A 26,570-nucleotide genomic window follows, 5' to 3' on the forward strand; every position below is an offset into this window, starting at 1 on the left:
CATACATATTTGCTCCCGTCGGCAGTTACAAATCATAAATATGGACTACTGAGAAAACGTATGGATGAAAGTTGTGCAAACATGTAACTTTGGAAGTTATTTATTTACAAAAACAAATGCATAGGTACAGGCAGGTAACGATATATAAAGCAAAATGAAAATACAAAACGTTAGTTTGACTTTAATTGATGAATAATACGCCCAGATCAGTTTAAAATGCTTTGAAAAATAAAGACTAGTTCCATGCAAAAATTCGACACTGATAACCGTTATATGAGTGCATTTTTTCAAGTTTATAACCGTTATATGTGTGCATGTTTCCAAGTTTTGAGTTATTGACAATTAGATGGGGGTCATTGCTTCTATGATGTACTCGAACTTGCGTTTGGAATTATTGTTTGCATTTATTTATACTATTTTCCAAGTACTTTTGTGTAATAGGAAGACACAAACTAAAAATGAGTGTCAGTGTATATTCAAGTTGAATCTACCACTCATTTTTAGTTTTATTTATAGCCTGATTTGAAGATAAAAAGTGAGCGTTTGGTGAAATCTGAGACAAGTTTCTCATATATATATAGTGTAAGCAAACTTTTGCTTGACAACTTTAAAGCGTTGCCAGAATTATTTGGGTCACGGAATGCAGTTTTTTATATCCTTTGATTCACGAATTTGACAACTAAGGTATAAACCTGATAAAATACTAGAATTATAGAAATCACAAACAAAAAAAAGATTATATATAAACACGCATAAAAATAAAACAAATAAATGGAACCAAACGAGCAAGGAATATTTCAGCAACTATAATAATAAAAATAACAATAAATCTGCCTGTAAAACCCAAAATAATACATAAACACACAATTTGTATACAAAACAAAACTGAATATATATAAAATAGGCCAGAATCAGCGGCGAAGCCGCGGTTGATTTTTCCAAGATGAAATATTTGAGTATTGCAAAAAGAACGTTGGCTGGATGTATATCACAAGCGACACCAAAATCATATATGCAAATCAACCCCAATGTTATATATCGCTAGCAACCGACACTGAATGTTATACAGGGTGTCCATAAAGTCGCTTTACAATTTCAGTTTTGTTATGAAGTCAGTTCTCCATATATCTTAACCAGGTTTGTTGTTTTTTAATCAGTAGTTATTCAAGTATTTATACTTCATTTCGGTACTGTGCGGGCGAAAATAATATATGGTATCGATGAATGATATTTGCAATTTTAAAAATTGTAAGACTTGATGGATACCCTATGCATATTTCAAATACCGAAAAACTGATTGGACATTACTATGACATCCAATATATGAATTAAGAACTTGTTGTACACGAAATGTACATTTGGATCGTTTAATGATGCTAATTAATATATTGTTGTGGTTTTTGTTTTCATCAACCATTACTTGAAAGACGGTAATAGGGATTGGGTGCAATTTGGTCTTCTGTTAAACATTAGTTTGTACAGCAATCGGTTTTATCACAAGCCCGGGTGGTGCTTGTCCGTAGCACTATATAAAATTTCGTTTTTAATTTTCGCCACTTTTCTCCTTGTATTTTAGGCCTTAAATGAAATTAAAAAAAAAACATTACGAAACATTAAAATAATATAGTAATTTCATAAAATGACAAAAATTAGAATTTCATTAAATTGGTTTGACCAATTGCGTTGAACACTTGCTAGCATGTACAGCATTTCTAAATTAGTAGCTAATCCAGTCAAAAGAATTGGTTTTTAATATCGACAAGAGTCATAATTTGTCACAAGCATTCCTACATATATAATAACTACACTACGCTGAATATGCTAAAACGAGAGCAGATCTATGCTGTTGAAAAAATTCAAGACTTTACTTTGAATGTCGTGCAAATGTGACCAAAACTCTTAAATATTTGCAACATACGTAATCTAGAAATCTTATTTTCGAATAACTTTTTTTTTTTGAAAAGAATTTAATATCCGAACGTTGCGAATCAGAATCGATATTTTGAAAATTACGTCCGAATAATATCTACATGGGCATCTTGAAAATTGCTGAAAAACAATGTGAGTCGTACTTGAATACCATAAAATCGTTTACTGGATTTTTCGCATAACTACACAAGTTTGGTTACTATTGATGTAATTAATGTTTGGAGCTATATTGAAAGCAGAAGGCGACAAGCGTTATGCAATGCACTACAACAGAAAAAAAGCACAAAAAAGCGACTACAAGAAAGTACAAGTAATATTGTATACTTCGAGACTTGGTTGAAAATTTCTAATCAGGCGACTATAAAAAATATGATGGTACTATGAGTGGTCACACTTTTAAATATTCTGTAACTCGGAAGCAGTAGCCAGGGCCACGCTACTATAATCAACAAAATATGTATATTATAGATTATTTTTTTCAATTTAAAATTTTTAAGAAATATCAAACCAACCTCAACGTTTTTTAATACAACGTGAAAGATATTTTCAATAACTTAGATACAGATGCAATCGAAGAAGCATCAACGGCCATTGCCAAGAAACTATGTCAAAAATTGATTTACAAAAAAAAATGTTTTAATGAATCTGTTTAATGCCGCCGCCGTACGTAAACGCAATTTATGTATTTGATGAAATCTTATATTTTCTGGTATTTATGATCTTATCACTGCTAAACTATATAATGTATCTTAATCGCTAGAGGTCGCCAATGAGCCGATTTTCATCTTTTTTGAGTACCATGTTTAGCAAAGTAAATGGAACACAAAATCATGGTTCATTTTTGATGGAATCACCTTGAACTGTTTGTGCGTTTTAATTTCAATTAAATAAAAATACAGTTAAAACCTAAATACTGCTTTGAACTTTAATAGTCTTATACAATTCTACACTCTTTCCACACAAGCGTCAAAATAAATGGACTTGAAGCAATTTAACCGAAGTAAAACTTCTCTTATAGTTTATATTTTCCGTGTTTTTTAACTTCCTTGTCCCGGTTTTCATTTTCTGTCCGGAGTCTTTCTACTGCGTTTTCTGCCTTTTCTTGTTCGCTTAGGTGGCGCTGCAGACTCGTTTGTCCTTCTACGTCGATTTAGTGGCGTCTTGGCCTTCTTTTTCACCCATTTCTAAAATTGCGAAAAACGTTACAATCCTTGTTCGAAATATTTTAATATTAAAAATAAATAATACGATAATAAAATCTAAATTCTAAAATAAAATTTATAAGTTTAACTCAGCTTATTAGAATACTACCCTGTACAAGAAATCTTAATAACTGAATTCAAAATCAGTACCCTGCGATGCAATTACCCTAAGAAATAAGACGACTATTTATTATACAGAATTGTATATTTTGTTTATCATGTAAGCCGGACAATAGAAAATTTGCTGACCAAGTTTTTACAGATTGCATCCGAAGAAATACTATTTGGAAATACTATATTATTGCATAGGTGGTAAAATTACGAAACATGGTATCCCGTCAACTGGAGAAGAATTAGGGCAATAAGTTTCAGTTTAGCATGTTTTTTATCGACTTACACCAATTTTCTTTTCCCATTTTCTTCCCCATTTCTCTGCCATACTTTCTCTTTGTAGCAGCAGGTCACCATTGCTTGAGTTTTCGTAACCTCCAAGAATGTATTCACGTCTGTGAAACGAATAATACATGCAATGCGAAACTATGAGATTACGAACAAGGTTGGAGTTAGCAATGTAACAAAACGTTAACTAAATTTCGAGGAATGCGGTTTTTATGGCATAGATTCAGTGGAGGGATTCAGCGGATTTTGCGCAAAGCCGTTCTTAGAATAATTCGATGATCAGCGAACCCGTGCATTAGTCAACTAATAATAGAACTGATAATTTAAAAAAAAAAAAATGTGGAGTTTGATACGTTAAGAAGAATCTGATCTCGAAATTTTACATATCCCTCACTGGTTTAAATCTAATACACAATAGAAATAACAATCAATAAAAACAACCGAAAATAAATTCTCTATTTCATTATATTATTACAAACCAGCAGAGGCTAGAACTCACTTACCTCAATTCGAGGCAGACACGCAAACTTTAATATTTTAAGAGTTTCACGAATCAATATTGTCGAAAATGAAGACTTACCCTCGTTTCAGTTTGGGACAGGCGCACGAATCATTGAAAGTGAGGACGTTTGGTCCAGGTCCGATTAGAATTGTTTTCATTTTGAAGACTTGAGTGACGTTGATCTTAACACTTGCGTCGCATGGGTTCTGGATTACCTTTTCTATCTTTGCGCGAATGACTGTAAAAAGGTTAATATTACAGTTATGAATAAGACGTAAAAGTTAATTACATTATAGTAAGTTTCATACTCAAAAATTGAAATTTTAAACTTATTTGTAGATCTCGTATGATTATTTATCAATTTTATTCAACTTGTCTTGAATCAAGGCATATTACGAGAATGGAGATGCTAGTTTGAAATGTTATTAGCAGATGTATAATTTTATATTTCCTATCCTGTTGGTAATGTGGTTTACCATGGTTGAGGACAATCAACAATGCGTATTACCCTTAAGCATGGCGTACCATAGTTAAGAAAGATGCGAACCATTGGGCGGCCCATTCGTTCTGTATATATACAATGAACAAAAATCGACGTGGCCAGCCCAGGTGAGACCAAATACTAATATCTACCATTGCCATTGAAAAAATGTTATTATACGGAATCAGTATAAATAGCATGTTGCTAAGCTATTCCTCGGCAAAAGGTTTTGTGCTTATTTCGCTTAGCAAAATATCATACCAATTGTATAAAATACTAACCGAAGTCATAATCTTTGGCGAAGAAAACTTTGTCTTTCATTTTGAATCTTTTGCATTTCTTGCATTTCACTGTAGAAGAATATCAAAATTTAATTGAATTTCCTTATCTAAGCATATTTACTTCAAACATAAATGAATAATAAGAGTGAGACACTGGCTGGTGTGTACGATTGCGTGGAAAAGTGATGTAGATGAGTGTTTTAAACGATAAGAACTAATATGGTATTGGTGTATTTATCGCTTGAACAATTACCATGTCATTTGGGTATTACACCATATTTTTTCGGAAATACCGTTGTAAAATTTTCTACCGTAGTTCCTATTTAGCGTCAGTCAGGTATAGCCACTTGAGTGGTTGGGGGTATCCGCTTCCTAGCATGTATTTTTTGTCGTCCATTTTTTTTTTAATTTTCCATACCTCGTAACTCCCGTGGCTTATTTGAAATTTTACAATACCTTATTTTTTTATAACAATTTTATGATATGGAGTTTGAACTGTACGCTTACTAGCGCTCGAACCATTCCCAACTAAGATGCATTTTAATATAGTTGGTTGGCGGGCTAACAGCTATTTTTGTAAATTTGTTCATATGTTTTTGGTGAAATTTACCATCACTTTGCGCTCAATGACGAATTCCAAAAATGAGCCGCAAAAGAATTTTAGTAAGCTTGACCGCATATCCTATTTTTGATTAGGGAGAGATGAAAGGGCAAATCGTTTTTCGGTTAAACTTATCGCCCAGAAATCGGACCCAGTCAGCTTTATTTATTGACAAAAAGCTCAACCGAGCTTATCCTGGGTGCGAAATGTACACACCTAATGTTTTTAGGTCAACTCAAATCAAACTACGGGATTAAGTAGGAAATAAAGTGGAAGATTCCAATTGAAAGACGACCAGACCAATTCACTGGAATTCAAAGAAGCAGGAAAACCATGTTTTATATAAATAAAACTCAGACGATTTTAAATAATATGTTGACAAATAGGCTCAGACTAGCTTAGCAAGTTTGGAAACTACTCAATTGTGCTGAATTTCCGATTTCTCACAAAAAAGGGGCTATTATTGCATACCTTTGGAAATAAATCAAAATGTATGTGAGCGTAATGAATGGGAAGTATTCTTCTTCAAATGACTTTACTCTTTTTGTAAATTTTGAATAAATTTTGACAAACAGTTATTGAACAGTACAGAAAAGATGTTTTTTGAAGTACAATATTTATTTCAAGTTTGCGAAAATTACCACGTTTTTTTTAAGATCGCGATTGCGGTAAAAATTTATAAATATCTGCATTCCCAGGTAGATGTCAACTTATGCAATATTTGATATAGATATTAGGGCACTACAGTGCCGAAAAAACCTACAAAGAGTACTTATTTGATAATGCTAGAAGGTAGAATTCCACAGGTTTTCCTTATTTTAGTTCTATTACGAGTTCGGCACTGTCTGTGTTAGCCAAGCGAAAAGACCCCCTGCCCATGGTTTCAGTCCCTTTATACAAATTGATGTAAATAAGAGAACAAAATTAGTTATCTCCATATTGGTACACATACTTCTGGAGCGCCCGTAAGATTATACAGACGTCACGCTGTACAAATATACCAAGTGAGCAATGGCAGGAGGTTTGCGTTGAAATTTCTCAAACATTGCATGGATTATCGCTTTTTAGTGCAATATTTAAATTTTTGTTTGAAGTTAATCGTTTACCATGACCTTCGAGGGACTTTGGCGACATTCGGAAGATTTGGGGATTGATAACGAGACAGGCGACATGCTTACCCTGTTTTTGTGCGGATTTGAGGGGCGGTAACCGCAACGCGATCAAGTTTTAAGATTTTTTAGGATTTATGGTGTGATTTTGATAAGTAGTGAAGGATAAGTGCGAAATCATGGGCGTCAGATTGTCCGTTGCGATTTATTTGGGGGTGGCTGGTCGCAGTGTTTCAAAAACGAGTGACAGACACCCCTTGAAACAATGATAGCAATGCAATTTCCTACTGTTAAAATCTATGAATTTTGTCAAATGCACGGCTAAAAACCCATGTTACTAAACAATGAATACGATTTTTTGCAACGGCTTTCAAATAATATATATATAATATATATATTGTCTAATAAATCCGTTCTGAAATTTATTTTTTTGCGGCAAAATGACACCTGCGAAGTGAATGTTTAATTCGGCGTTTCGGGAAGATTGAATTATATTCACGTTTCATCTCAGAGTATCTAATAGACATTTGAATAGGAAAATATATTTATAGGTATCTATCTTCAGTTCTCCATTTAATTTTAAACCATTCAATAATAATATTATATAATCCATATTTTGCTATGGACATTTCAATGCCCAAATTAAATACAAATCATTCATTATTAAAACTAATGTCTTACCGGGTGAAGCAGCCGAACACCTTGGAGGCTCGTCTGAAAAACAAAATAAATCAGAATTATTTTTTTTTTTCTTTAAAATCGTTTTAATACTATATATACAATGCGCTTTTTTACTTTTTGTAATATAAAATCGGATCATTATAGTTTTGAACAGTGGCGCCGAATGTGGGGTTATTGATCAAGTACAGTCTAGCAAAAGCGAAATTAGCAAGTAAAAAATTCATCAATTCGATGGTGTAATACTTATGATTGCCCAGCCAATACATATGTCAATTGTTACAGCATCAATGATTTTGAAAAAAGTGAAAATAAAAACTGAAAAATTTGAAAAATAATTAAACAGGACAGAAAGGCGATTTTTTCCGCCCTAACCACACCAATATACGAAACGATCTATAAGTCTACTTGGAGCCTATAGCATTCTATTATCATTTATTCAACGTATTTTATCGTTATTTCATCTCAATAGGCGAAAGTTGTTGTGACTCCAGTACCAAAGGCATGACCAAAACAAAAATATCCGCACGCGAACTAAATCATTACGTTTAAGTATACTTGCAAAAATGTAATCATATTCACATGTTTTTTACTCATTTATTATCCTAAGTACTAAATGATACACAAAAAATCACATAGAATGTCACACAATGAATTACATTTTTTCACATTATATCACACAACAACACACATATTTTTCTTATACATAACGTCACACATGTGGTACATGTACATCTCATATTATCACACATAATTTTACATTGTTACCTTCATCGACCATTTTTTTCGCGCCGTATGTGCATGGAAAAATGTTCAACAAAATAACAATCTATTGTTGAATTATTTCGTCATAAACACATTAATTAAAGCATGTTTGAAAACTGAATTATTTTGTCATAGTCTGGCTATATTAAAATATACTCTAGTATAGAATTTTGACTATTTTCCTAATTTACTGATATTTTGTCACAGTGTATTGTAACGTGACAATAGGTACAAGGAGAACAATTTGTTTTGATTCGCTCCTTATTATAACGTCATACATAAATTGTTTTCCAATTCAGTATCGGAAGTGAAGGGCCAAAAAACTTTTAAAAACTGTTTTGCGGTTGTTGTCTTTACGGTCATGGATTATGCTCAATATCTGAGTATTTATGGTATTTTTGGGAGAATTATGCCAATGTATCTGTTGCGTGAGGTCGTGGTTTTATGAATTTGTGTTGTGGGGTTTTAATCTCTAGCTCAAGGGTTCCCAACCTAAGTTCTTTTGTGAACCTTTTTTCTTTGCTCAAAAATTCTGTGGCTTATTAACTTTTTCATGCAAGAGAAAAAAAACTTTGTCCACAGAAATGGACACTTTAATAATTAGAATACAAATTACCACTCAGTAGCAAAAACTAAAGCTAATTTTGCATTTATTGCAATTATTACAATTATTGCATAAAACTTTAGCAATTTTTGATGGGTTCGTGGCCCATCTGGAAACGTTTTTGTGGACCTGCAGTGGACCATGGCCCACTGGTTGAAAACCGGTGCCCTGGCTATATACAGTGCTTCTGAATGTTGCCTGGACGTAACAAAAATGGGAATCCTCTAATAATTTATCCGATTATAAATCTCGAGTTCAAATTCCACGGCCTCAACCCATCTTCACTCAGGTTAGAAATTGGGTTGGCAATGACGAATGAGAATGATTTCGGTTTTTATAAATAAATATGAACTTTTTAAAAATCGATAAATGTCAGTAGCCGCTTGAAAAGGGCTTCGCTTTAAGGAGAACGCGTGGTGTAATTTGGGAAATATGAATACAGAGTTACTCTCATGTAAACAAAGGGCGCTATTTGATCACGTGATCGAACAGGCAGAATTTTCACAGGATGACGTAAATCAATTTGAATCTGCGAAGGCAAAACAATTATTTCCAAACGATCCGGGGTATTATCTCGTGTCCACCCATATTTTTTTCATTTGCAATTGGAAGTTTTAGTCTCACACACGCAACATCGAGACGAAACACGCAAGATATAGCAATTTGGTTAACCGGCGATACCGGTTGCTATAGCAACGCAGGAAGTCGTAATCCGACTCCTAAGAAATAATTTAACAAATCTTAGTCGTGAGTGACGTTGATCTATTTGAAATCTGTATATTACATATGTATGCCGTGTATTGCTTTACGAGAGGGATTTGCGGTCACTGATAAAGGTCGAAAGAACGTCCGTCAAAGAAATTAAGGATTATATTTCATCCACAAACCTTGGAGAAAATAGTCAAAATTAGTTATATTTTCATCTACGAAATCTCCAGAAAACCGCAGTTTGAATCAAATTTCTTTGATAATCATTTACTGACAGCATTATCGATCTCAAAAGCAACTTTAAAACTTATCTATAATATCGAATATCACGTTAGTGGTCTTAAAATGAAACTTTTTTGTCTAAAAAGAAAACCAAATAGCGCCATCGATCTTACCCATAAATATAGAGTGCAAATACATATGACTTGTATGATTACAAATATGAGAAAAACAAAATAGTTTCCGGGTTTTCGACTTGTGAACAAATTACTTTTTTAACACTGTTACTCAAAGGAGATTTAGAAGTAAATTACTTGTAACACCGCAGATTCAGATTACCATGTCAAGTTTTCAATGCACCAGGGGATATACAGTAAATATTACATATTGTGTGATTACAAATATGAAAAAAAAGTAGTCTTTTCGGTATTCGACTTGCGAACAAATTAGTTTTTAACACTGTTAATCAAAGGAGATTTAGAAGTAAATTACTTGTAACACCGCAGATTCAGATTACTATGTCAAGTTTTCAATGGACCAGATCATATACCATAAAAAATGTTTCATAGTGGTGCAAGCATCGTCTGAGAAACGAACATGAAAAACGTACCAAACAATCGGAATCATAGAATATTATAGGTCAACTTTGGCAGTAACTGGTACGCTTAAATGAAAACGACAGGGAAAGGGAGATTCTAGACGTATGCTATGCAATTTTTTCTAAAGCGAAGCAAGTATTTCATATTTGTATTATTAACTTTCAAACCTTTGCTCTCTCTCTCTTTTATAATATTCATTGCGCAAAAACTTCGCTTCGCTTTTTCATAAGAACAAATACCCGTTTGTCACAAAACGGAATACACAAAACGTCAACAACCTGTCTATAGTGAAAAATATCACGCGATAAATTTATGGCAATATACTTTGGACACGGTAGACTGTAATCTTGAACAGAATTGAATTCACGACCCCACAGATCCGCTGAAATAATATTTGTTGTGATCTCGCTTCAATGATAATCTCAATAACAATATTCACCTTTCATAATGCATGGGATTATAGGAGAAATGGAAACACAAATCATTGTGTCCTGTCAAAATGTTTTGCTACAACCACGATACATAGCTTGAAAACCAATACTGAAACTGAGTTTTTGGCTGGGTTCGTTGGTATTGTAGAATTTATATATATTAGGGTTTCAATACCGTTTGAGATTATTGTCATGTGCAGATTTAACATTTTATTCAGAGTTTGACAGGCTATGCCCAGCTTAGAAGTTCCGGCTTCATCCAGTTCTCAACACTCGCTCAACACCTTTTTACATTGCAAAATTTACAATGAAATGATCGCTACTATTTTATCTCCGGGATGAATCCATTAAAATGTAAATGCACAAGATGACTGATGTCTACCAACGCCAATCACAAATATTATAATGAGTACTCACATAGTGTGTGTACTAGGTTAGGCCATAATTTTATTCCGTTTGTTACCTATTTTAGTTCTATTACGAGTTCGGGGACGGTCTGTGTTAGCCAATTGAATATACCCTCTGCCCATAGGTTTCAGTCCCTTTACACAACTCGATGTAAAGTAGCGAACAAAATTGTTACCTCCATATTGGTACACACACATCTGGAGCGATTTATAACGAATTCTAATGATGCATTGAGTTGGACGATTCCCTATTTCCCCGGGGGAATCAGGTTTTCTTATAAACGCTGGATTTACGTTAAAATAGTAAAAACGCATTTTTTTAGGATTCTTTTTTCATTTGGTGTGAAATGAATGACACATCGGAACACATATCGGATCAGAAAACTGATATTCACAGTGACGATAAAGCGTTATACATTCACTGAATGCAAATATCTTAGAAATGAATGCTTTGTGATAAAGTTCCAACCATCTGGCTGACCTCACACCCCATCAATTCCATTGGATTGTTAACTAATACCAAATTAGAAAAGAAATGATGTAATTTGTGATGCCATTGCTGTGTTTTGTTGCGGAATTCTATATGAGGCAATGCTTCGTATTCAGATATCCAAACCAAATGCACGAATAACAACATATCTTGGATATATTCATTACAGAGTCTTGTTTCAAAACTAAACTGGGTTAAATTGGTATTTGATTATGAAACATTATCTTTATAATGTAACGCATTAACTCAATTTCAAGTTTGGAACACCTGGCTAAAGATTCGTATATGAATATCATGTTACTGAATTCCTATTGAAAACACGACATTCTCAAGAAATAAATATTCCTAAGATAACTGTGAATTCTTTGTCTTAAATAAAGTGCTCAAAGCAGGTGCTATAAATGAAATTTTATCGGTGTTAGGACATGTATTTTGTTATAATTTTTCCAACAATGTGTTCAATTATTATCCAACGAATAATCTTAGATCGTCACACAAAATATATAGAAAATTCTGTCAGACGATATGGCGGTAATTTTGTGATCTAATAAACCAAAAGTAATATCAAAACTATCTCATCTACGATCTATATCAGAATATAATAATTGTAAAACACGGGTTTCAACGTTTCGTTTGTTCCATCACCCCCGGCCAAATTGTCAGCATATTAAGCTTTCATTTTTAAATACTATTCTTGGCATAGTTACGGAAGGATGACTGTTAAAAAACTCGTGCTGGCCAAAGAAAATGCTGTTCGACCAAACCTGATAACAACAGACCTTGTTTCCAGAAGGTAACAAAACAAAATTGTTAAATGCGCAATGGTGACTTACTTGGCTTTGTAATAAAATCATAAATATTAGGACTATGACATATGAATATCACACCCAGAAGTATTTTCACCACAATGACAAAAGTCGTTCGCTTATACAACCAATAAAAAGCAAATATCCATAATGCGTCGGGTTCTCGTTGAATTACATCTGTCTCGTCGGGTACGTGACAATAAAATCTCTTCCTATGAGTTGGCACGTTTAACTACGATATAGCGAAAATCATCATATCAGAATGAAAAATAATTCCTGTTTTGTTTTTCAATAAATGTTCTCAAAGACCAAAAATATTTTATTTGTCTAATAATCCGGATAATGCTACATTTTCTCCCAAAATTGAAAGTTATTTGATACTTTGATTCTTTAATGACACCCTTTTTAACACTGTTAATAAGTTTGAGTAATTTCACTTGTATTCATTGGTATTTCAAGTTATTTGTTTAGAGTAGAAAAATTGCAAAATAGACCATATCAATATGTAATTTGCGACGATAAACAACAGTGGATTCAGCAACTAATGCAAATCTACTGAATAGTAAAGAATTAAGGAAGCATTTTTTTATATAATTATAAAATGAATGTGAATCAATAAAAGATGCTCTTGCAACGAAAACTGCTGATGTGGAAGTTTCGTTTCCTACGGGCTTCATCTTTTGGCCCCGGCTGACACATTGGGAAATTAATAACCATGAGCGTAAATAGCACGCCTCCCTATTGAATGCCCAAGATCGGTTTTCATATTTCATCAGAATAGCATAATATGTTTCCACGAAATAGCACGTTTATATTATATAAATACATAATAACCAATATACTTCGTGCTATTCATATTTATCTTTAAAATACTATCTCGTTCTGGCATCTTTGTGGCAACTGACACATACGGATCCGAAGTATAGGAGGTTAACAAGGAGAAAGGGCTTGTAGTTAAATGTTCAATACATAATACCCTACCCTACAGTACCCTCATCATTTTTCATGTTTGCAAAAGATGTTCGACCTCCCCGGAAACCCAGATGCTTTTTTAAATCGTACAGCGATAATGACTGTCTAAATGAGCACATGTAGACTAAATTGTTTTGAAACGGTCAAAGTATAATCCAGGTGCATGCAGTCGGTAATCCTCCGTAAGTAACACATTGAAAGCTTGGATGTCACATTAACATTTTTGTGTCTGTGCACGAAATGGATCATGTGGTCGACTTAACGAACCGATTACTGTAAAATAATTTGCTTAGCGAAACGACAATTTTATTGAAATTCGTTTCGATAATTAGGCGCACTTGCAACGATGATGACTCAACAGGGGTCGCCGAAAATTTTTATATATTGTAACGCGTCGTAAGCTTAAAAGTTTGGGAAGTTTGGGAAAGTTGAATTCAAAATACATTGCAATTACAAATGATCTCTGGACAAGGTTCAAAGATTTTTATTACCCACGGGTCACGACAACCCATTTGACTACTTTCAAATAAAATAGTATTTTGTTCGTAAATACATCTTTGATCCACAAAGTTTTAAAATATGGCAAACTGTACATTCAACGCCAACTATCTTGTGAGCATTCCGAGTTTTATTTGCCCGTCGAACGGGTAATTTGTTACGCAAATAAAATTCTTTAAATTACTGTTGAATATGCGCAAAGATGATAGATATGTTTTTCAAATAGATCCACAATCAACCCATCCATAAACCCGGGCCGAACGTGAGTGATTTTAGGTGAGAAACACTTTTGATAAATCCAACGGTAAATAAATAGAAGTGAGCGCTCGTTGAATTATAACATCTTTGAGGGAGATAAATTAAATTGTCAATTGCTTGTTTTAAATTTATTACTTTGCTCAAAGATCATTGCCAAACGTAATATACCTGTCATCGTGTTGTTTAAATTATGCTATTTTCTAAGTTGGCTCATGTCACAGACAGGAAATTAATTGGGAGAGGTGACCCGGTATGGGGTCGAATTCTTGAGAGCAAAGATAATTTATGGAAAAGTCACGTACAATACTAGATAAAATTCTGTTTTCCATAAGACGAACAACGGCATGTAGACAAGACGACAATTATTTTTGATACGACTGGGGGTGCATTTTTTGTATAAACGTTTTAGTTTTTCATGATTTTAATTTCAGTTTAGTTTGATATATTTGAATATACTTTTGCTTGTCACAAGTGATACCCAGTAAGTGACTATTCATATCATGGAACCATACTCGCAAATTCATACTAGAAACAAAAACAACGATAGTGGAAAAATGATGCTAAAGAGGTGTGTGTACCAATATGGAGGTAACAAATTTTGTTCGCCTACTTTAATTCAAGTTGTGTAAAGGGGTTGAAACCTAAGGGCAGGGGGTATATTCACTTGACTAACACAGACAGTCCCCAAACTCGTAATAGAGCTAAAATAGGGCAAGATCGGAATGAAAAATTATTCCCTAACCCTAACCTGGTACACACACTACGGGAGTACCGGAAAAGTAATGTTTCAGATATTTTTGTCAAGTGTTATCTTGTTTAAAGTATTTTGTCTGTTTTAAATTAATTACCTGTCATTTTGCTTAACACACTTAATCCCAAAATCAAATACTTCATTAATTTTTGAGCTTATTATTTACTACACACGTGTGCATATATTAGTACTTTCTTACGATGTAAAGTCATATTATTTATTTAAGGTTTTCGAGGGTTTTGCTTGTCTTTACTTAGCCCTGGCGATCAAAATACCACTTATCGTAAGTCGTACTTTAAAGGAAACGGTAAAATATGTTATAATGACTAAAACACGATTGGTTGACTCTTGCAGATTGGCATAGTCAACGGACTATCTTCATAGTAGGAACTTCAACGGCGCTATTTGCAGTCTTGGTAACCGCGTTTCATTTTTTAGGGACGAAATTGACAAAAGGAACGAAAACATTGAAAACACATTCAAACAGAAATTTGCGAAGCCTTCATATTTATCGATAACTATCAATCCACGTTATGACACTGTTTCATAAGAGAACGACGGCCATAAAACCCGAGTCATAAAACTCCAGCGTCGGAAATTGAACCCGATGATTCAGCTGTGATTGATACAAATACATTTTTGGGGCCATCTTCGACAGTATATCTTTGTACATCACACACAATCCTTATTTAACACAAATCAATCTCAACGGTTTTTATGGAGGCACAATTGTGGTCTCAGTTTCTCACATTTACAACCCAAAAAATGTTGTAGAAAGCTCCCATAAAAATTAGATGCGGGAGGCAATATTACATGGATTTTAATAAAACGCATTTTTCACACCATTACTCCAAACAAGGCTCTGTGCGAAAGCCGTACTTTGTAAAAGTCAAATGTTTTGAAAAAAAATAGAATATTTCTCGTTCGGTATTGATCATCCTATTTACTAAACAGTTGGTGAGGTGTTATATAGAACCAAATATCTCTACCCTGAGATGCCAACATTTATATAGTCAACGCTCTAAAGCAGGAGTGGGCAATTTCCTTCAGGGGGCTCGTTACAGATAATAAACTTAGTTACTGGGCCGGAGAAAATTAATATGAAACTATGAATAAAAAATTATTATTTAGAAATAACCAGCGTAACAGATAATGTACAACAAACAGCTAATGCACCAAGTGGCACAATTAAATTCAGGCGCAGATAATAAATGGGAAATTACGGTCTATAATCTAGTCGACGATTCGTTAGTTTTATTGAAATTTTAAACGCAAATTTATATATGTAAAAACTCTAGTCATAAGGCAAAAATGGGCCGAATGAATCACTACGGTGGGCCGGATCCGGCCACGGGCCCTAATTTTTCCACCATCCCTGCTAAAGTCAACATAACCATGGCTTCCATTAATACAAAACAAAAACATTTACTTATTAAGCGAGTGAATATCTCAATCATTTTAACAGTGTCCTACTTAGAAACGACATATTGACACCTTAGTGGACATAAAGCCACCCCCGGCGTCGGGTCTTGTGCTAATCAAACACCATTTATCTAAAAATTGAATGGAAGCTGTCAAGCCAGATCCGCGTGGGATGACAGATTACTAAATGAGGAATGTAAGACTTGACCTGTGATGGTGAAATTTTTATTTCTGATAACCAATTATTGGAATGCTTTTATGCTGCCGAGCTTTAGCCACGGATCACAATATCTATACATCATGCTTGGAAAGCCCGTAATATAAAATAAATTAACTTAGCAACGATGCTTGTAGTTTTGCAATTGTCACATTGTTGGGGGAGGCTTTTAAAACATTTATCATTTGGCAAAAATAGCTGATGCGTTTTACATTGTTTATTTTACAAGAGAAATTCAATTAAAAGTTCAAGAATGAAAAAATTTCTTATTAATGCATGAAATGGAATGAGGGGATGCATGAAAAAAACAGTTGCTGGCGTAATCGAGCATAACTTCGAAAAGTGAAATGAAAAACATCAATCCGGAAATTTTTAATATTTTCTGTAAATGGCTGTTGATACAAATGAAAATCGAAAATATATACCGGGACTTAAAAAGTACTAGCGAGTGAAGTTTTGGTTCTCGCGGACGGTAGAATTTCCTAACTTGGTTTTTGCAATTTTCTCTTTCGACATATCCTCTCGACACAAAGAAGGTAATGATTTCGCGCACCAATTCCAAACTGTAGATCCAAATTAATTTGAAATAAACAGTTAAACCCGGAATAAGTATGCGTGCTTTCCTACGGTTGTATTTTCCGTATCCCCTCTTGAGAGGGGGCGTGTCGTATAGGAGATATCTTTGGAATTTGGGACTCTCGCACGAAGGGTGGCACATGACGGAAGACTCATAATGTTTAAATGGTCCGTGCGGTAAATTTAAATAGCATGAATACTTTGTTGACGGACCATTAAGTTATTCAAAAATATTCTACGTTGATACGTAATTTTATATGGCTAATTATGTCTGATATAGTTATGAGTTTTACCATGGTTGAAGGCACTTACAAACTGGTTACTATTTTCTTAACTAATGCTTTTCAATGACGTTGTTCACTGCTCCAAATACCAGGATGGATTAAACTTACACTTATATATGCGCATCATAAGTCTGACACATTGAAATTTTTATAATAAATAATAGGCTTGCACGTAATTTACGGATTGACGGAATTACGTAATTATTTGGAGTTACGGAAGGGAAGTTACGAATTACGTAAAGTCGTAATTATTGCATTGAAACGAGCTTTCTTCAAAGCAGTCAATTTCGTCGATTGCGAAAAATGAAAGCTCAACAAGTAGAAGAAGTTAGAGTTCCGGTATTCGCAGCCGTTTTTCTCTCTCTTGTTACGTAGGTGAACGCATGACGCGTTGCCATTTACTAACCTATTATCAACTTATCTGGCGTGGCCAATGTAAATTATTAACGTAGTTAATGGGGGAAGAACTGAGTAGGGCCGTTTGACGCCAACACACCTGGTTTTAACTTCTCCCGCAACTTAACCATAGATAAGGGATAGAATTGCGTTGAGACCGATTGACGCCAACACACCTGGTTTCAATTTCTCTCGCATCTTATCTAGCATTGCCATGGCCAATGTACATAATAACCGTAGATAGGGGGAAGAATTGTGTTAAGACCGATGGACGCTAACACGCCCGGTTTCAACTTCTTCGGGTGAAATGACTAATGAACGCAGGAGATCAATCTATCAAACATGGTCTATTAAACATTTGTATCCATTTTACTTTTATTTATTATTTACTTGTTCCAGTTTTCCGTTACTTATGGTAGTGGTCGGCAACCTTTTTTAAGTGACGGTCCGGTTTAGCCTGGTCAAAATTTTGATGGACCACCTTTATATAAACGAACTATGCTTATGTAGTGAATTCAAACGCGTTAGAAAATTTATGCTGACAATATACACAAAAACGAAGGTGATGATATTTATTGCGAGATCGGCATTTGTGCTATTGTTTCCAATCCGGAGATTGTATGAAACATCGATATTTACCATCTTTTTCGAACCGCGGAACACTTTTTAGATTATGAATTTTTCGCGGAACAACAAATGAAAATTTCTAAATTTCGTGGAAACTATCAAATTAAGCAATAATCACTGTCAGGTTTTGCGTAGGAATGAAATTACAATTAGACCAATGACTCAAGTTGTAAAAAGACGTAACAAATTCATTACTCCAGAGAACAAAAGTACACTGAAGTACCAATGAGATTAAACCAAATATTTAAAACTGGCTGTTCGAAGCCGTTAATATCAATGCAATTTTAATATGGTATATGAACTTGTTTAAATGAGCACGCATCGTTTATCTTGGTCTGAATTTAGGAAAGGCAAACACGTAGTTCTCCTTCAATGGTCGGTCGTCTTTCTGGCGTCAAAAATCCTACTTGTACTTCTACTATTGAATGAATTTATTGCTTCTTTAAGGGTATTCTACGAGTCGGGTTTTAAATTTTCCCAGCTTTAAGCAACTTTTATAATTTACATTACGAAAACGAGTCAATGTTCCCGAACATGATTAAAAATGGGGTTTGAGCGATAATTAAATTTAAATTGTTACGTTTCCGTTTACATTTAGCTGTTTAGTTATTGTTTCAACTTCGTGCAGATATTTATCACAAGAAACAAAATCTCCTTGAAAACTGTGACATAAAATATGCCAAAATATAAAAAAGAATTTGAAGACAACAACACGGAACACCAGCTTTCAGTCGTGGGGTTTGTAGATATTCGATTGTATATATGTTATCAGGGCCTTGTCTGTTTTTAGGTCACCTTTCTGCGGACCGGTAGTAATCTTTCTGCGGACCGGTGATGGGCCGCGGCCCGGTGGTTGCCGACCATTGACTTATGGTATATATGTTCCGTTTCTATTTTATTCTATTTTATAGTCACGCGTTTGAATAGTGGGAATTCCCCACCAAGTGTGGATTAGCAATGCTTAACCATTCTTTATTGTTAATATCAACATTTGATATATGAACATGGAATATCATATTGTTTTTGGCTGTTTCATTTCAGATATCCATAACCTTTCAACACGACGATCTTGTGAAATTTAACGAAGAGCTTTCGCGACGAATTGGAACCAAATAAGCGAAAAGAGCGATTGATCACTCGCGCCATTACCTCGCCGTGATAATTAATGTCACGCTTATCAAATAGCAATATGACGACAAAAGAGAGATTGCGTAATGAACCAAAACGACGGATTCCTCGCGGACCGTTGAAAATTTAACTGCTATCATATATAATCAAATATGAGCCTGTGTGTTTATTCTGTGCGAGATCCATTTTCTATTACAAAATCTTGATGTTCTGTTAACGGTTTTATCGTTATATATCAGTCCGGATCGCCGACTTGAGTTAGCAAATAAATGTTGTGAGTGTAAAATAAATGTCACAAAATGCATTGTTTTGCGATATAACGTTGTATTTTCGGAGAGGGCATGTCATATAAGTTCGGTATTTAAATTAAACGCAAATAAATAATATTTGATCTAAATTTATCGCAAATAATGTTATAAACATTCAGTCCGCGAAATGATTGAATGTAAAATGAAGCATGGTAATCGGAATATCGTCAATAAGTCGACATCAATGATTATTATTATAAAAATGCTAACAAGGCAGTAATGTCGGATAATGCAGAAAACGCTGCAAAAACAAGTCTTCGTCGCGAGGAAATCGCAAGTGTAATTAAATGAGAGAATACGCTCGTCGTTGGTTAATAAAGTAATTTTTATTCAGTACTAAGGTGGTTTTAAAAAACTATCGTTTCCATAAATATCCGTATACCAGTGTCGGTAATAATAAAATAAAATTGATCGCATAAAAATGGGACGGTTAATTTGCGAAGGTGATAAAGAAAAACCAAAGCTAACACAAAAGATAAAAATCAGAATAAAATTAATTTGAATTCACTCCTTGATAGTTGTCTTTAACATCTGCCGCTGGCGTGTATTACTGCCAAGAATAGGAAAAACCAACTTCAATGTCCCATTCGGAAAAAAAGTGGATTCAATGGGATGTTACGATAGGTTTAAATGCGTGGAAAAATATCGCAATTACGGGGTCATTACGTAATTGATTTTGCCGTAATTACGGAATTGATTTTTGTCAATTACGTGCAAGCCTAATAAATAATCTGTGAACATATAGCAGATAAAAAAAAAAAAAAAAAAACAGTATTTGGAAGAGTTGAAAACATATATGTCTCTGTTTAGATCGTTCTGATCCCGGACTGGCACTATTTGAAAAGAATTTCGATATCATGCTTTAAGTGCAGATTTATCAGATGTGTCCATAAAACAAATCGTTTAATTTAATTTGTTTTCGATTGACTCAAAAAAGTTAAAAATTCCAAAATCAACATGCTTTGAAATCTATATCAGATTTTAAGCATTGATGACTGGAAACTTGAGATCTAAAACACGACTGTTATGATTTTGGAATATCAATACAGACTAATGACTTCGTGCAACGTTTAAATCAATGTATCGCTCAATTGACACTAATCCCAGGATGTCATCGTCTACCAGAAGTGTAGAGGTTACAGACACTTGACACATGAAACGTTCCCTCTTCAATAAATGGTCGGAAAATTCATTAGCTGACAAGGGGTAAGTTATTGCGCAATGGTAACTAGAAATGCTAAATTGAAATGTGATGCAAAAAGTAATTCCTTCAGATGATAATTTGGGCCACGTTACTTTTAAAACATTTATTCGATTTCTATATTCAATAATTGATGGTGAGGGTGTTATGCTGAATTTCGACGATAAATGATAACATATACTTTTCAACTTTTACTTATCTTTCGTCTTTTTTCAGTCGAAAACTATGAAATTTGTAACTTTATATTAACAAACTCCGTTCGAGTCAGTAATACTTTACTATTGAATTTCACTTAAGTGTTACATTTTTGTTAAATTCAACACTTGATACAAGAATTCTAACATTCCTTAAGAGTTAGAACATCCCGCAAAGTTTTGCCCTCGTCTTCGAAGGGTAAGTTTGTGGTGAAAACCGACACTGCCTTTGTGACAATCGTGATGGATAAAAACTTTTAGATCAGATAAGACCACGCGTAAGTTGATATACTACAACCTTTAGCCACCAATGAACATTGATTCTAATTTCTGAAATAAACTTTAAGTTAACTGAGCATACCTCAGAGATCTTAATCGGGTTAGAGTCAAGTTCTTGCATCTGGAACCGAAACTTGGTTACTATTTCCATACCTAACATGCCTGACTGCCAATCGGCATAGAGCCAGTTGCTCCCAAATGATTTAGCCGTCGTGTCGACCTTCCCCTCCCTCGGGATGAATATAAAGAATTTTATTCATTGTTGGGTTCTATCTCACTATTAGTAGCTTGTAGAAATAAATATACTCAGAGCATGAACGACTAAAATTCCGTTGGTGAATTTGTGACGATTGGGCATCGCATTGTAAAAGTAACTCAGACGTATTCAAAAGAATCATCAAATCGCATAATCATCGACTAATGATTTTAAACATAGTACATCAGGCGTATTTCTACGAGTTGTTCTCCTAACCTCACTCGAATAAAGCTCGCTCGAAAAGAGTTAATTTTTCGTAGTACTGAATCCGATGCCGTTCATAAGACCTCAGGTGAGGACATACAAACTACTAAATTCCTGAGCATACACAAAATTCTTTCGGTATTAAATGGTAAATACTCGAAATGTCAATTTAATATTACAGATTATGTTTCCGACGTTGGATTTTACAATCAGTATATTCCTTTCAGTATCCTCATCTATTCAACGCTTCCGTGTTTGGCAACGATACAAGAATTAAGGGAATCAAGGTCACCTCACCCGCGCCGGATATTTTTACTGTTCACCGAAAACCGAACACCTTTGACGCACTTAAGGTTCAAAGGGGTAAAGACAATTAGCCAATTATCGGATAGATTTCAGCTAGAATTCGGGCTTCGACACCTGGCTAGGAATAGCGAAATAACATTTATTTGCGGCTTTTGTTTTGAAAATATGCTTATCCGATATTCGTTGAAGAATAGTTATATTGTTTTGGGATTGAAATATTTTAGAGATTAATTCACTTATTAGTGTCAGTTTGTATAAAACCGTATGCCTTGTGGATGTACGGAAACCAAAAAGTCGTAGATTAAAAAGTTACATTTCGTGAATTTTGTATTATATTTTTTCAAATTATATTCGTTCATTATGAATCGCAAAACGGAAACACTTTGTTTGAGTGGGATTCACAGATACAGATATATTGTAAAGTCAATTTCATTGAAAATCTAAAATCTTAGTTGCTTTGATTGAAGTATCGTCGTCCAAAAGTTTTGTTAAAGTTTAACACTACAATAGTTGGATTGAGAGTTTCAATTTTCAATTATGGTATGGGCTTCATATCAATCTGATTTAGAATTGAAAAAATATATAAACGGTATTTAGAAAAGCCTATAAGACTTTTAAGCTCGTTTCAATAGTTGTTGTACGTTTAAAATATTCAAAGATTCTCTACGCTCACTAAAATATGATCATGTTTTGGAAGTGAGACGAGCGAACTCGTGCTGTGAAAAGTTTTTGCCATATCGAGGCTCAGATAGTTAGTATATGTATATGCCCTCGTTTACACTGTCGCACCTATTTAATAAGGCGCCCGTTTGACGGTGGAGAGGAAGTCAATGTTATTACACGTATATACAATACACCCAAGTACTTGATAACTTTATTTAGTGTCGCCTGTGCTGTTAAAACTTCGCGGTAAATTCTTCCAAATACAACCATAAACACAAAATTGAATATGATAGTGTGGTTGCAAGAAAGGCACTTACATGATACCTATTCTCGATACAGGGTTAAGCAACGAGTTGATTAGTTACAGTACAATGTCATTCGGTTACACATTTTTGTACACTTTAACAGACCTCAAGGTACTCGTGAAGCAGAAATCGCGTGCGTTTGTGTCGTAGACCTTATATGGAAATATGTGGCTTTGTGCAGGTATTTTGCACAGTAATACTTTCTTGACTTATTGGACTAATGCCACATCATCATTAGCAATAGAGCATTGACTATCAAAAACTCACCGTTATGTGTAAATATTCTATGTTCCAAGCCTAATCTAGAGCGAGAGAATATTTCGAACACAATATACTGTGGTTTAAGAAAAACCCGATGATGATGTCATCTCCAACTCATGATGGTAATTAAATGATAAAATCCCGTACTTTTCATATAACAAAGTATGACTGATATTTTGTATCATGTAAATATATAAATAAAGTGTATTCTAATTTGAAGAAACTCAGCATATCCTTAAACTACCACGTAAAATAGTGGGTACTGCCGTAGTGTGTGTACAAGTTGGGGTTAGGCCATAATTTTATTCCGATTTTCTTATTTTAGTTCTATTACAAGTTCGGGAAGTCTGTGTTAGCTAAGTGAATACACCCTCTGTCCATAGGCTTCAGTCCCTTTATACAACTTGATGTAAAGTATGCGAACAAAACTAGTTATCTTCATATTGGTACACACACTTCTGGAGCGCCAAATATTGCGTAAACTTCATTCTCATACATAGCCTAATTTATAATATACCCTGCAATATCTATATATTTGGGAGGATGTAGCGTTCCCCATAGTTTAAATTTAAACATCGCAAACTAACTAAAAAAAATGGACTTCCTAATTAACGATGAGTATTCGAAAACAATAAATCTAGATTTTGTAAAGTCTTTGCGACATTTGCATGATTATGACTTTTGCGGTAACACAGAAAACAAGATAAGAATAATCATTTCACTTTGAATTTTTATGTGGAGTTTCAGTAAAGTTGAAAAGAAAATTTGCCTTGGTCATTTGCACAAATTTATAACTTGTTTGATATAAGCCAAATCTAATACATTGTAAATGATGTTTTTTCACAAAACTAAATTATAGAATCACTCTAATATCGGAGAATAATTATGAGCATGTATTCACAGACTCCCCCTATTAATGAATAGGAAGTTGCATCGACGATAAATAACTGATCGTCGGAATAAGTGTGAAAACTTTCAGAATTCACAGATGTCCGAATGACCGATATAACTCGGATATGACGTGTGTTAAAGACACTGATCCGAGATTGAAAAAATTCTGATCCGCCATAAAAAATAAAAAAAAACGTACAACAAAGATCACCGTGGCCAAGACATTCATGTTCGTATCATCGTGTGTTATCACAACCTCAGCCGCGTGATTCAAATGTCTTTTTAAAACCAATTGTTTCCGAGGCTATTTCTGGGTATAGAAATGTAGAAGAAACGTGTAACGTGACAGGAAGATCATATTGTTGGGACAAAACGAGGATTATTTAGTAAATGAGGTACTTTGTACTCCCTTTGTATCTCTGAGGGTCTCATGACTGTAATAGTTTTAACGAGGCAAAAAGCGTACCAGTTAACAGTGCATTAAAAATTACAAACAAACTAATTTTACGCTAAAGATTTGGTTTCTGCGAGACTAACTACTTATCCTTCTTCTTTTCAATGGACCTTTGGCTGATTAAGCCAGACATTGTACTGGTGACATATATACAACCAATTTCTATTTTGAATGGTATAATAAGTGCATGTCAATCAAAGATATTCTTGAACTACACAATTCACGAAAAGTCGAATAATATAATATTTTAGCAAATTAATCCTCATCACGTATTCTCAATTTAGGCGGATGACATGGAATCAAAACATCGCTACAAGCACAAAACACATTAACGCGACCTTCCCCCTTTGCGAGTGGTGAGCGATCCGTCACTCAGTGTCAAATTTGTCGCCTTTGACAATTACAACAAAGGCTAATGTTATGATGACATTATTGTCGACTAAATCCGATGTGTAGAACTGTTTTTACAACGACTGAAACATTCAAAAGGACAAAGGATAAGTTATGTTTAATATATAAACACATTTACAAAGCGACCCAACATTAACAGATTCAGGAAAACGTGTGGTAACGTACGTAGAAACATCTTTCCTAGAAAATTAACAACTATCTCATGAAAATAGCTTTTTAAAGGCGTGTTCAAAGCAAATATAAGCTATTTCGAGAGAGTGCTCTTTAAATACATTCAAATTTTTAATATGTTGTGTACAGATGCATGTGTTAAATGTTGATTAATACATAAAAATTAGATCGATAAGGTCTTGAACATGCATACCGTCTCGGTTATAGTGTTTAATTACTAATTACAGATATTGTCAAATTTTCGAGGAAAAAAAAACATACATACATAGGTTACACGTCATGTGGGAAGAAACGGACCATACACACCCATCTATGCAACATTCCTATAAGTTGATAAAATCCAACAAGCTGTTTACCCATCCTGAGACGTCTTGTCTGGACTTATGTTATGATATATGATTATTAAATTTACGGCTTAGATAAATCTAGTTGTTCAGACGTTGTCACAAAACGTGATAAAAAAATAATGAGACTCGTGATTTATGCTGTACTCGGGGTCATCTGATCGGGTTTATGATCTAGAAATATTTTTCTAAGTCGTATATTTAGCACAAAAGCTTCCGTTACGAGGTAAAGCTGAATGGAACTTGTTTTATTTTATTTTATACTATGTGAAAGTATTGATAGGCAAATTCTTATTCGCGATATTTCTCTAAAATTCCTATACCAATTCTTTCGAAATTTACAATAGTTAAAGATGGCAGTACCTCGTTGTAGGCGATCACGTTTTTACGCATAATTTCTTTATGTTGTTTGGGTCCTTTATTCTGCACTGCATTGTAGTGGGATCTATATTTAAGATATATACATTTCGTTAAGAAACAAAAAGAAGACTACACAGAACTTAAATCCATTCTATGAGCACCTTTGTTCGTTATAAACAGCGCGTCAACAAGCAGACATACATATCAACGGGAAAAACATTATTACATGTTTTACACGAACATCACCAAAAAAAACTATTTACCAGGCAAACTGCATTAATGTTACTGTGTTTTCAAAACGCACAGTTCCTTGAAATGATCAAACGAATTTAACAAATGTGCGGTAAAAACCATCGAGATTAAACATCACATAACTATTTGAAAATTCTTGAAAGTTACTGATATCAGGTCTCGGGATTTAGCCACTCTCATTTATCATTCATATTCGTAATATTTGCGGCGGAGAGGGATTTTTGCTCTGTAAAATATCAAATAAAACTTTTAGAAGTGCAACTAAAACCTATAGTTTGCTTTCTCATTATGTTGTCGAAATACTTTTAACGAAAGAATAAAACCACAGCACGTAACTTATAAGCCGTTTGAGCACTCTGAAATTTTCAAG

General features: G+C 34.1%; 1 protein-coding gene across 1 annotated transcript in view; it reads right to left on the minus strand.

Annotated features, from left to right (window-relative positions):
* Window positions 1-84: 84 nt before the first annotated feature.
* The window catches only part of LOC120330001 (secreted frizzled-related protein 3-like), a 35,324-nt gene continuing 8,838 nt past the window's right edge, over window positions 85-26,570 (minus strand). Inside the window, exons 3-7 of the mRNA XM_039396812.2 lie at window positions 7,186-7,218; window positions 4,795-4,863; window positions 4,111-4,270; window positions 3,529-3,637; window positions 85-3,113 (exon numbers count right to left, since the gene is read on the minus strand). Coding sequence (XP_039252746.2) covers window positions 2,988-3,113; window positions 3,529-3,637; window positions 4,111-4,270; window positions 4,795-4,863; window positions 7,186-7,218 — 497 coding nt within the window. The 3' untranslated portion in view covers window positions 85-2,987. The remainder of the gene's footprint in view (window positions 3,114-3,528; window positions 3,638-4,110; window positions 4,271-4,794; window positions 4,864-7,185; window positions 7,219-26,570) is intronic.

Source organism: Styela clava, chromosome 12 (genome assembly GCF_964204865.1).
Source record: "Styela clava chromosome 12, kaStyClav1.hap1.2, whole genome shotgun sequence".
NCBI classification, from domain to species: domain Eukaryota; kingdom Metazoa; phylum Chordata; class Ascidiacea; order Stolidobranchia; family Styelidae; genus Styela; species Styela clava.